We start from the raw sequence: 13507 nt of genomic DNA on the forward strand, positions 1-13507 counted from the left end.
TACCCCCAAGTGACTTTGCCATAAAATGAAAACCCACCCTAGCAACACCTCGGGTGGGCAAAAGACATAGAGAAAAACAAAAACCTGACGTTCCACAACCATCAATACCTCCTCGAACACACAACACCAGTAGGAGGCAGAATAAGAGACTTCCTCCAGGAGTGGAGGAAGATCACAACAGACAAATGGATACTAAACATACAACACGGATACTGTATAGAGCTAGAAAAACAGCCTCCAAACAGGAAACCTAGAAACAAGGCACTCAGCAAAGGAACTTTTGCTCTTGAGACTAGAAGTGCAGGAACTGCTCAGCAAAGAGGCGATAGAGGTAGTACCGCACAACCAAAGGAACAAGGGGGTTTACTCCACTTATTTCCTCGTGCCAAAGGTTGACAAAACACTAAGACATATCCTAGATCTAAGGTTCTTGAACACATTCATAAGGAAAAAAAAAATTCAAAATGACTTCCCTACAAGAGGTAATACCACAAATATAACAAGGGGATTACATGGCAACAATAGATTTAAAGGACGCGTACTTGCACATCCCCATCAAGCACAAATGTCTACTAAGGTTTGTCATCAACCAAACTCACTACCAGTTCACAGTACTGGCATGCAGACTCAAATCCGCACCAAGGGTGTTTACAAAATGCCTAGCAGCAGTAGCAGCGCACCTACGAAGGCAAGGAATACACGTATAGCCCTAACTCGACTGGCTTGTAATGCAAGTTCGTACAGCCACTGCAAATAACACATGCAGCAGGTCGTACAGTCGCTGAGCCAACTGGGTTTTTCAATCCATTGGAAAAAATCATCAACCGACCTGGAACAGATCAAGATATTCTTAGGGGCGGAGATCGACACCATACAGGCCAAAGTGTTCCCCAGCAGAAAAAGAACATAGGCAATACTGAAGGAGACACTTTACCGCAAGGGGCAAGTTCTGACAGTGAGGACGGTGAGCAAGCTAGTGGGAATGATGGCGTCATGCATCCACCTAGTCCAAAATATTCGACACCACATGAGACTATTCCAGGAATGGATACAGAAGCAATGGTCACAGGTGACGGGGAGTTGGGAAGATCTAGTGGTTGTCACACACGCAGTGCATCAGGAAATAGCGTGGTGGAACGAGAAAAACATATCACATGGAAAATCGTTCACACAACCAATTCCAACAGTAACCATCACAACGGACGCCTCCCAGCTGGGGTGGGGCGCGCACATGAACAAACTCAAGGTGAGGACTATGGTCGCAGAAAGATGCGGTCAGACACATCGACTAGCTAGAACTAAAATCTGTGTTCCTAGCCTTAAAAGCCTTTCAGAAGCAGCTGTACGGAAACAGGGTGTTGATCCAAACTGACAAACACAACTACCATGTTCTAAATCAACAAGCAAGGTGGAACACAATCAGTAGCACTATCAGGGCTAGCACAGGAAATACGGACATGGGCCATTCCTCTAAGGATAGACCTACTAGCAATACATCTCCCAGGGAAGGACAATGTGGAAGCGGACCGATTCAGTAGGCAGACGTCCGCATCCCACGAATGGGAGATCAACCATTAGGAAATACAAAAAAGTATTCCAGAAGTGGGGGGACCCCACAAATAGACCTATTTGCAACACACCAAAATGCAAAATGCCAACACTTCGCATCCAGACAACCAGAACATCAGTCACAAGGGAATGCGGTATGGATAGATTTGTCTAAGACATTTGCATACGCTTTTCCCCCTATATCACTGATACACAGGTTACTCCCCAAATGCAGAATAAGCAACATGTCACTGATACTAATGGCGCCTCAGCGGGCCAGACAGTCCTGGTTCTCAAAAATAGTGTAGATGACAAGCACCAGCACACAGATTCCCAAGAAGGGACCTGTTAACAATGCAGAATGGAAGTGTGCTGCACCCAGAGCCAGAGAGCCTCAGCCTAGCTGCATGGCTCCTGAAGACCTAGAATTTGCACACCTCAAACTACCGGCAAGCACAATGGCAATGCTCAGGGGAAGCAAGAAGACCTACCACAAGAAAGTGCTACGTAGCAAAGTGGAAAAGATTCTCCGAATGGTGCATTAGGCAGAAACTGCAAAGGAAAATCACAAGAGAATCAACAGTACTAAAATACTTAACGCTTCTACTACAAAGTAAACTAAGCTGCACATCCTAACAGTGCACTTAGCGGCTATAGTGGATTACACAAGAGGAGAAACGGAAAAAAGTTTCTTCATCTCCCAAGTAGTAAAAAGATTTCTAGAAGGAGCAAAGAATCGCACCTCCAAACAGAATACCAGCATGGAACCTCAACGTGGTGCTAACGCAATTGATGAAGGCACCATTTGAGCCTATTCACAAAGCTACACTGCACATGCTCACGCTAAAGACAGCCTTCTTAGTGGCTATCACATCACTACGAAGAGTGAGTGAATTGCAAGAGCTAACACTTCAAGAGCTCTACCTGCAAATACACAATGATAGGATTGTAATGAGAACAGACCCACACGTCATGCCAAAGGTGGTGTCACGGTTCCACATCATACAATCCAAATACCTAGTTTTTTCCCAAAACTAGCCACAAGCACAGAAAGGGCGCTACACACACTGGATGCCAGGAGGGCGGTCATGCACTATATAGAAAGGACAAAGGAGTGCAGCAAGACAGAGCAGTTATTTGGGTCGACCAGTTACCAAAAATAGTATTGCATGGTTGATTGCACAAACCATTCAACTCTGCCACAAACAAGCAGGACAACTGTTACAAGGAGCAGCTCATGCTCACTCAACAAGGAAGAAAGGAGCTACAATTGCATTTTTAGCTAACACACCAATTCTTGACATTTGTCAAGCTGCAACATGGTCTTCAGTGCACACGTTCAATAAGCACTACTGTGTAGATATCCAAATGAACAAGGAAGCGCAAGTGGGACAGAAAGTCTTACAACACTTGTTCAGTAACAAGTGCTCATCTTCCACACAGCCACCACTATAAGGACAAACCGCTACAAAGTCTATGCACAGCATAGTGAATCCAGAAAGATTCACGCTGCAAAATGTATAGTTTCTTACCTGTCGGTGCAGTTTTGCAGCTTGAAGACTTTCTGGATTCACTAGCGAACCTACCCTCCTCTGCCAGAAAGATGAGACCGGAGGAAAGGGATTAAAACTGGAAAAAGTCTTACACGATTATAGGAGAAACAAAGTAACCCAAGACAATAAAAAAATCCGAAGATGGCAGCCAAAGGTGGGAGCTTCCGGAGGAAGCGCGTCGACGTCACGAAGGACACCAAATGGTGGTATGTCGACGCTCACCTGGGTCACGAAAAAAAAAAATACTACGATTCCTGGCCCAACCACTAGATGGCGAAATAATGCACAGTATATTGAATCCAGAAAGTCTTCAAGCTGCAAAACTACACCGACAGGTAAACTATACGTTACTTCCCAAAGGGATCTCCACACATTGTGTGTCAGAAGGGCAGCTATGTATTACTTTCAAAAGACCAAACTAATAAGGAAAATAACCCATTCTTCATTTACTACTTCCCAACAAGCAAGGGCTACCCTTTCACCAAAGGTATGATCACCGGATGGATAGTCCAAACAATCTAGTTATGCTACAAAACAGCAGACGTACTGGTGGAAAAACTAAGAGCACATTTGGCATAGGAATAAATGCAAGCATTGCTCCTTTTTTCTAACATCCCTGAACAACACATGCATGGCGGGCACATGGTCTTTGCCTCCCTTCAAGAAGCATTACAGCATGGTCATTCAAGATAACAAGGAAGCACAGGTGGATATGATGACAATGGGTATGAGAATACCTATTTGATAGTCTCAGCCCAGCCTCAGAGGAAGAGAATACCACTACATATCCACGCACAGCCTGTGAATCCTGAAAATGTTCATGCTGCAGAACATAATGGCTGCTTTATCTTGGAGTAGTTTTGCAGCTTGAAGAGTTCTGTGGATCAGCATGCGACCCGCCCACCTCCACAGAGATTAATTTTGAAAGGGGAAAGATGAAACAAAAGCTACAGGAAGACATAAATACAAGAGGGTGTCCTAGGGAAAAAAGAATCTTAAGACTACCACAGCAAGAGGCTTCTGTTTTGTACATCTGATATCATTTGATAGAAGAACATAGCACTGAATGGTCAGATTGATGACACTTGCAGACAAAAACTAGCATTGGCAAAGCCAGTCGATCTCACCTAGAGGTGAGCTATTGACTTTGAAAATCGGGCAGGGTGGAGAAGGCAACACTAAAAAGCTATATAAAGTGTCCAACGCTGACTGCAACAAAGCTTTTTTTTCCCCTTGTTGGGAGGGGGGGGGGGGGGAGATGAAATGGAGCAAGTGAGATGGAGAAGAAACCGGGTTGTGGGAGGGGAAGGAGAAATGTGACTCTGCATTTGGGAGGGGGAGAAGAAACGGGACAGGACATGGGTGTGGTAAAAAGAAACAGACGAGGCAGGTGAAAGGAGAAGAAAAAAGACTGGGTAGGGGTACTGGATAATAAGTACCATGGACGGGGTGGGAGGGATAAGAAACACTGATTGGGATGGGAGGGATCTGGAGCAACGTAGGCAGGTGGGAGAGGGAGAAACTGGGTCAGAAGGCAGGGTGGGAGGATAGGAAGCAAGGAGAACAGCAAAAGAAGCACCATGGACAGGGTGGATGGATGTCAAAGAAGTAACATGGGCAGGGGCCAGTGGGAGGGAAAGAAGCTACATGGATGGGGAAGGCAAAAGGGAGAAAAAGACTTTAAAAAAAAAATACAAAAAGGGGGGGCCCTCAATCATAGCAGAGGAATCAACTTAATAAATCGAAAGCGATCGTTATTTGGTCCTTGCTCCTGCAAAAAGAGGAAACCAAGACCCCTTGATCTGCCCAATCAGACGGCAGTAAATGAGTGACCATGAAACCCACGAATGGTAAGCAATGGGCGACAGCCAAGCCCCTTATTCAAGACAATCTCTTGCAAGAGAGTGCATGCACTAGTGTACATGTGCTCACGCAGGCGAGACTTATAAATAAAGCGACAGTCGCGGATCTAACTACTGCATGATGAAATAATGTACATCATGTGAATCCAGAAAACCTGTCAAGCTGCAAAACTGCTTGTACAGGTAAGTAACCAATTTAGTTTATTGGTATGCAGATGACCTGCAGGTTGTATGATTTGAGTCCTTCCATTTGTTGATTGTTAGTGAGATTTTAACGCGAATGAGCTAAACCTTTAACTCCCCTTGACATTTTAGGCCAGCATTGAAGAGCGTCTTGGTGCAATGGACATAGACATTGGTAGCATAAAGACGAAAGGTGGCCTCCCACAGACTGATAGCTTTGCTGTTCTTTTGGTTCAGGGACTGGAAAGCAGTGATTCAGACATCCTAAATGTAAGTCTTTATATCTGAGAATTGTAAATTGTATTTATATAGTGCCTACTACCCATGACAAAGTTCCTCTTTGCATTTCTTATACATTTGTATCCGTTATTTTATTCATTGTGACACGTTGCTATTTTTGAAGACAAGCCCTTAAAAGATAATGGTAGAATTTTAAAACCACTTAGCGTTTTTTGAGATTTTACACTTAAATGCATGGTTCCCATAACACTAGTGTCAATGTGTTAACCTGGATTATTTCTTGACTTAACTGCCACATATCAGTTTATTTTTCTTCGTATTTTATTTTTAATTTTTTAAGATTTTGAGAACAAGCAGGTAATTTCAATGAACTGTCTTGATGGTTCCCTCCAGATCAGTAATGTTCCAACAAAATGCCTGACATGCTTGATGTGTCTGGATTATTCCTGAAAGCCCTAGGACACTCTGCTGAAGGCAGATCCTGCAGCATGAGTGTTTTTGTCCTGCCTCCTCGCCACAGTCGTTCTTATTGCAGCGTGGGGCGAGGGGGGAGGGAGGGGGGGATGGATCTTCTCATTGCCATGTGCTGCCATTCAGCTCCAGAACGCCGAGCCCCCAGTCTGCCAACAGCATGAGCGTCACAGGTTCCCGCCAATGTTTGCTGGCCCTGTGGGGGAAAGGGGGGGGGGGTCACACAGGGAAGAGTCAGGCTGGGGGCCAAGCATGCCTTGCCCCCATTCAACTGGGCCTCTGGGCTTGGCAGCGTGATTCCTGACCTGCTCCACGTACCACGACCAAAAAATGAGGCTCAGGTGATCTGCGCCGCGTCATTCGCTCACCTGCAGTCCATGGGAGCGGGCCAGGCATTGCACAGGCCTCAGAGGCTGCAGCTCCCTCCCGAGTTGTCCTCCTGTCGATACCTCCTTGGCTGCGAGCCCCGCAGGCCCTCAGCAGCTCTCCCCAACGGCCCTCTGCCTACCCTGTGGTGCGTGGTGGGGGCTTGCTCTGTTTTTGCTCCGAAGGGTACTGGATCTCGGGTATCCTGGCAGAGCAGTGCTAGAGCACCTCTACCATTTTGTTGCTGGTTACGTCCGTTACTTCCCATTGGTAATGTTCCTTCTTTTCTTCCAGGGGGTCCTCATCAATAGTCATAAGCACTGAATATTCCCGCCCATGTGCGGGGACCCCGAAAATAATAAAATTATATATGTAAAAACCATACATATATACAGCTCTGTATATGTATAAACATAAAACATTTTTCCAAGCAAATGCAGCCCCCCATAAAAGGCTAGACAATGTGTATATATATATATATATATATATATATATATATATATATATATATATATATATATATATATATATATATATTATATATATATATATATATATATATATATATATATATATATTTATATATATATATATATATATTTATTTTTTTTTTAAATGAGGTAAAAACACTCATGAGAAAGAAAAGAGAACACTGAGAAACACAGATCACAAAAACATTGTTAGCCTGCAGGCTGCATTGCAATACAATACCATAGAGACTGAAAAGCTCTGTACAGGTAAAAACTGGCACCGTGCCTTTAAGGCAGCCCAGACTGTAGTATCCCATCATGCCTCAGGGGTGACAGTTGGGTCAGTTCTTTGCGGGACCGTAGTCCTAAACACAAAGATATATCTTTTCCATGGTAAATAATACACTCCTCTCATTTGCCTGGGGAGGCGGGTGGGTTGCTTATGACTTTGATGAGGATACCCCTGGAAGAGAACTAGGATTACAGGTAAGTAACTTATCCTTCTCTTCCAGGGGATCCTCATCAATAGTCATAAGCACTGAATAGAATAGCAAGCCCACCTTCCACCTGCAGGCAAATGCAAAAACTTTACTATACATGGAGTAAGAAAAAACATGAACCTGTTTAATTATTGAACAGATTCCTCAAGGAGGCTTGTCCTACTTGAGTGTCTGCTCTGGTGTCCGAGTCCAGACAATAGTGTCTGGTAAAGGTATGGACAGATCTCCAAGTAGCTGCTTTGCAGATCTTGGAGAGTGGGACATGATTGAGAAAAGCAGCGGTAGCCGCCTTTCCCCTTGTAGAATGCGCCTTAGGGCGCGCCATCAACTGCTTCTGGGCCAGTTGGTAGGCCAATTTAATACATGAAACAATCCACCTAGCAATGGAACGTTTGGATGCAGCAAAACCCATGCGGACAACACCATAGTTCACAAACAATTGATCGGATTTGTTCTATGCTCCACATCTGTGGGCATGAACGGTGAAAGAGGCAAGAAACTGATATCCGCATGTAGGGGTTGGCACTTATATGCTGCTGTCCTCGGTAACCTTTAGAGCGCTATGGAGCCACACGAGCCAAGGTGCATTGCTCAAGATTTCCATGGATCCAGTGTGGCACCTTTGGATATTCTGAAGGTGAGGAGTCTGCGGTTACAGTAGCCACCAAAAAGATGGCCATTACACCAAATTGTCAATGCCCACTCAAAGGCAAAAAAGACGCAATTCTAGACCCAACCACTACATGACTGAATAATGCACAGCTTGTGATTCCAGAAAGTTTTCAAGCTTTCAAGATAGGTAAATTGTTCATCTTGGTCATTGTGGCACTGAGGAAGCCTGTACTGTAGTGTATGAGGTGTACCACAATCAGATTGGAACCTCTGTGGTTGCAGTTCTCCCTCTAAACAAGGTCTTGGTCTTAAAATGATAAATCGGCTTGGGTAAAAGCAGGAACCCTACCAGAGATCAAGAAGGGAGAGCCTCCGTCATTTCAAAGCCATGTAGGTTGCCTTTACCCTGTTACTCCGCTCCAGAAAAACTAGGAGACATTGTCTTCATGACCCTGGTGTAGGAAAGTGGCTTTCTTTTGCAGTAACCTCCCCCACTCCCTTTTTGCCAGGTCTCTGATGCACTCCCTGCCAATCAGGTTCCCAGTGCCTGTGTTCTTTACCTAAACTGTACCATTGTTTCCACAATTGGCACACCTATGTCCCACATACAAGTTTCTTGTAAAAGGTACCGGCGGTACGAAGGGTCTTGTGACCAGAGAGGGTCCATTAGGGCTGCAGCATGTATTGTGCCAACCTTAAGGACCTCACACCTAACACTTACACATTGCAAGCTGTGTGTTATTGTTGGACTTTGCTCTTTTTGCAGGGTCATCCCAGAACTTTTTGCCTTCCTCCTCTATTTTTCTGACCTATCGTTGGTGGTTTTATGACTCTGGGCACTTTATCACTGCTGATCAGTGCTAAAGTGCATGTTCTCTCTATGGTAAACTTGGTAAGATTGGTCTACACCTGTTAGTCATATTTAATTCACCGATCAGTCCCTTGTACAGTGGTATCCCAGATACCCAGGGCCAGTAAATTAAATGCTACTTACTGGTGAGCTTGCAGCGCTGCTTGTGGCACCCACCGAAGTGTCCTTTCAAAACTGTCTCAGGCCTCTATCACTGCAGGGCCTGCGGTCGCAGTTTACTGCTGCTGTGACGTGGCAATTTAAAGTAGTCTCCACGCCTGCAAGTCTCATTTTACTACAAACCAGTCACCCCTAAGGTAGGCCCTAGCTAGCCCTATGGGCTGGGTGCAGTGTAGGTAAAAGGTAGGACATGTGCCTTAACTGCGTGGCATGTCCTAGTAGTGACAAACAAGATTTTTTTGGTTCTCGCTGTTGAGGCAGCCCTCTCATAGGTATGTGTAAGAAAGTGCCATCTTTCTTGCATGGTATGCCTCCACGCCTCCACTTTTTGCTGAATTGCTGAATGTACTTTGACTGAGTGTGCCCTGGACTCCTGCCAATCCGGTCCCCAGGGCCGATGTTCCTTCCCTAAAACCCAAATTGGCAAACCCTGGCCACATGTCAGCCCCTGGTAAATGGTACCCTACGTACCCAGGGCCTTGTGACCAGGGAAGGCCTCTAAGGGCTGCAGCACTCATTGTGCCACCCTTAGAGGCCCTGTACCCTAACACAAACACACTGCCCTTGCAGGCTGAGTGTCTGGGTACAAGACAAAACAGTCGACATGGCACACATACCTGTGTGCCATGCCCACAACCTACACTGCCCTGGCATACATCAGCCACCCCTCTAGCTGGGTGCCCTATGCCAGTGGTGTGGGCACAGGAGCATAAGCCCTGTGCCCCTACAGTACCCAGGTCTGTTCCTGGGCACTGTAAGTGCAGTGCTGCCATTTAAGAGTATATGGTGCTGGGAGCTCGTCAAATACGAACTCCACAGCACCATGATGGCAACACTGAAGACTGAGAAGTTTGGTATCAAACTTCTCAGCACATTAAACCTGCATTCCCCATTTGCGCCGAGTAAGTGACCAGGAGCCCAGCTCCCACAGCCGCGTGGCCTGCTAGCCAGCAGCCACCAACCAAAGGCCCCCTGCCTCCGATAGGATAACATTGGGCCTAACTCGCTCTGCACCCGGCTGCCCCTGTGCCGCTGAGGGTGTAACAACTGAACCTACCTGACCCTGGGAGACCCCTGAGTCTATGCCCAGAACCTTAACTCTGCCAGTTGAGTACTTACCCAAAAGCCGATAACTCACTTTTCTTCCATAGGGTTACATTGACTGGTTTCACTTGAAAATTCTTCTAAGTGTCGAGTTTTGAAACTTTAAAATATTCATCTAAAATCAGCCGAATAACAAGCAAATTTACTCACCTGCTATCAGGAGAGATCCCAGTGCTGGATCTTGGTGCCCAGCACTGACCCTGCAAAGTAATTACAACCGTACTTACCGCTAACTTGATTTTCCTCCATAGGATAACATTGCCTGGTTTTCACCAGAAATTCTTCTAAGTGTCGATTTTTGAAACTTACAAATATTCCTTAAAAATCGCCTGTATAACAAACACTTTCTTCCAACTGCTTACACCAGTGCTGGATCCAGGATCCAACACGGAGTTAGAAAAAGTAACGATAACCCTACTTACCTGCTATGTGAATTTCCTCCCATAGGATAACAATGGTGATTAAATGTGAAAACGTTTCTAAGTGTCAACTTTTAAAATACAATAATATTAGTTAAAATCATTCCTGTCACCAAAACGTATTTACTTACCTGTTTCCAGGAACTGTCCCAGGACTGAATCTAGGATCCAGTCCTAAGGTTAGGAAAGTAATCCTAAAAGTAATCTATTGCATTTACTTAGAAATTCCCATTTAGCTCAATGTATAATTGTGTTTGAAATTGTGTTGCCTGTTGCAACAACTGTAACTATTGCATTCAAAAGTCTATTGCCTTTTGAAAAGTACTTAACTAAAGTATCTCATTCTGAGAAAATATATTTTGATACCTATTGTTGGTTCTAAAATAAAACAACTATCTTTTGATACAAAACCATTGGCCTAGAGTTTAGTTCTTGAGTGTGAGACCATTTGCTGACTGAGTATACAACAAATGCTTTACATTGTCCTCTGATACTGCCTTACTCCTCGACCATGCTACCACTTTAGAGAGTAAGGTTATATCTAACTTAAGCCTCTGCCAAACCTCTGGGGACTGTGGACTCTGTACCTATTTGGGAACAGTATATACGGAGCCACTTTCTTACAGGATCCCATTCTTTAATGTATGTAAACATTGTTAAATATATTTTGTCCTTACGCCTGATAACTCATGATAAAGTGCAATGTGCTAACAAAGTACTCACAATGTGCTAAAGTGCTCAATTTTGTTAAATTTCATGAAGCCAAATAGCAGCATAATTTATAACAAACTCATATCGTGTTAATGCATGTATCTATCGATTATTTTTGAATACCTGTTAATTTGCGTGTGGATTGGCATATATCTATTCAAATATTCAATGATGTTATAGCTCCTCACTCCGAATAAGTGAATAGTCCCAATTGTTTATATCTATATGTACAATATAAAGTGCTAATATATCATAAAGATAGTGACCTGTGCTCATTCCAATCAGATAGAACCATAGACATAAAAACGACTAAATTCTTCCTAAACTCAATTATTTCACATTCCTAAGTTAAAACATCATGAAGACTCAATCATTTACAGCCATGACCTGTTCGAAAATTTGCACCCATAGTTGCAATGATAAAGTTATGGAGATCCTCGCTCGTGTTGAGCTCAATGGGTTTCTTCTAATCGAGCTCCAGAGTAAATTTGGATTCATGTTGTCTTAAATTTTCCCTGTTGCCCCCTCTCCTTAACATTGGCACTGCACCAATTACAAAATATTTAAGATTATTCAGATTGTTATGGACCAATCTGAAGTGCCTTGTGACTGAGGACATTGGGTCAGATTTCACTATCACCCTGATATGCAGTTGTATTCTACTGTGCACCTGTAGCTTTGTGCTTCCCACATATCTTAAACCGCGCTGGCATTCATTCACCTAAACAGCGTATATATATATATATATATATATATATATATATATATATATATATATATATATATATATATATATATATATATATATATATATATATATATATATATATATATATATATATATATATATATATATATATATATATATATATAATCTACTGGTTGTCGCCAGTAGATAGTTATAGTTAGGACCGTGTTTCCATAGGAAATCTCAAAATTCTATTTTGAATAACTTTGGCGCCGGTTGATCAATCCTCGCGAAATTTTCAAAACTAATGGGGCGCTCCGCTCAGCTCCTACCCTGAAAGTCTCTGGGTGATTCGTCAAGCGGGGGCCGAGAAAAAAGGGGGGTCCCAAAACGCGTTTTCTCCATGCATTTTCCCATAGGACCTTTAGTCGAAGGTACAGCCCGAACGGCTGAACAGAATTACTTAAAATTTGGCAGAGAGGTAGTCCTCAGGTCAGGCATGTGCCTTTTGCATATATGGAGTCAATCTGTTCAGTAGTTCCTGAGCAATTGCAGTTAAAAGTACATAAATATCTATAGCCGCGCACCGTGCGCGCACCCTTACGTGCGCAAGCGTAATTCTGATTGGTGGTTACATGTCAGTCAACGTTCAAATCGGTCGAAATCCGGAAGTGTCAGCCGCCATTTTGTTTGTTTTTGGGTGCAACACTGAAAAAGAGAGGTGGTGAACGTGAAAAGGGGGCAGGGTAGAGAGTTCCTGACCCCTAGCCTTTGTCAGTGGGTCCCTGAAGGACCCCGAAGGGTGAAAAAAACATTTTTTTATTTTTTTTTAAATCGCGGGGTGCGCGCACGGTGTAAAACCTTAAAAAATATATATATATAATACATGCATAACTTAGCATTTAAAAAAACGTACAAATTCACTTAAACCATAGGTTTCACACACGTTATAGTCAGGAATTAGCATTTAAAAAAACCTTGCAAATTCACTTAAAAAACCATAGGTTTCACACATGTTAAAGTTAGGTGGACATTTCACTCGTAAAAAACTAATGAAATTCCCCCGTTATAGTTAGTTCAGATAACTATAACTCGCGCAACAGCCACTCTATCACAAGGATGATGTCATCAGTGATGCCACTGACCATGTTATGAGTGATGTAATATGTGAAGTCATCAGCAGTGGATTGCGGGCGCGCAAGTTATAGTTATCTGAACTGACTAACGTGTGAAACCTATGGTTTTTTAATTGAATTTGCAAGGTTTTTTAAATGCTAATTCCTAACTATAACGTGTGAAACCTATGGTTTTTGAAGTGAATTTGTACGTTTTTTTAAATTCTAAGTTATGTATTTATTAATGTATTTTTTTTCAAGGTTTTTCACCGTGTGCGCACCGTGCGCACGCTTTGGTCGCACGGTGCGCTGCGTGCACCGTGCGCGCACCCCGCGATTTAAAAAAAAAAAAAAAAATTCCCCTCTGGGGTGGCCTTCTGTGACCCCCTGACAAAGGCTAGGGGGTCAGGAACTCTCTTCCCTGCCCCCTTTTCACGTTTTCCACCTTTTGCAGAGAGAGTTAGGCCCAATGTTAGCCTATGAGGAATAGGGGGGCCTGGTTTGGTGGCTGCTGACTAGCAGGCTACGCGGCTGTGGGAGCTGGGCTCCTGGTCACTCACTCAGGGCAAGTGGGGAAGTAGGCTAGTGTAGAGATTGCACTGCCAGGGCCATTCGGGCGGCTGGGTGCAGGGTGC

At 43.8% G+C, this 13507-nt stretch overlaps 1 protein-coding gene across 1 annotated transcript in view; it reads left to right on the forward strand.

Moving 5' to 3' along the window:
- WDR43 (WD repeat domain 43) overlaps window positions 1–13507 on the forward strand; it is a 366881-nt gene that overhangs the window by 233405 nt on the left and 119969 nt on the right. Inside the window, exon 11 of the mRNA XM_085610376.1 lies at window positions 5279–5416. Coding sequence (XP_085466502.1) covers window positions 5279–5416 — 138 coding nt within the window. The remainder of the gene's footprint in view (window positions 1–5278; window positions 5417–13507) is intronic.

Source organism: Triturus cristatus, chromosome 6, assembly GCF_964204655.1.
Source record: "Triturus cristatus chromosome 6, aTriCri1.1, whole genome shotgun sequence".
In the NCBI taxonomy this organism is placed as follows: domain Eukaryota; kingdom Metazoa; phylum Chordata; class Amphibia; order Caudata; family Salamandridae; genus Triturus; species Triturus cristatus.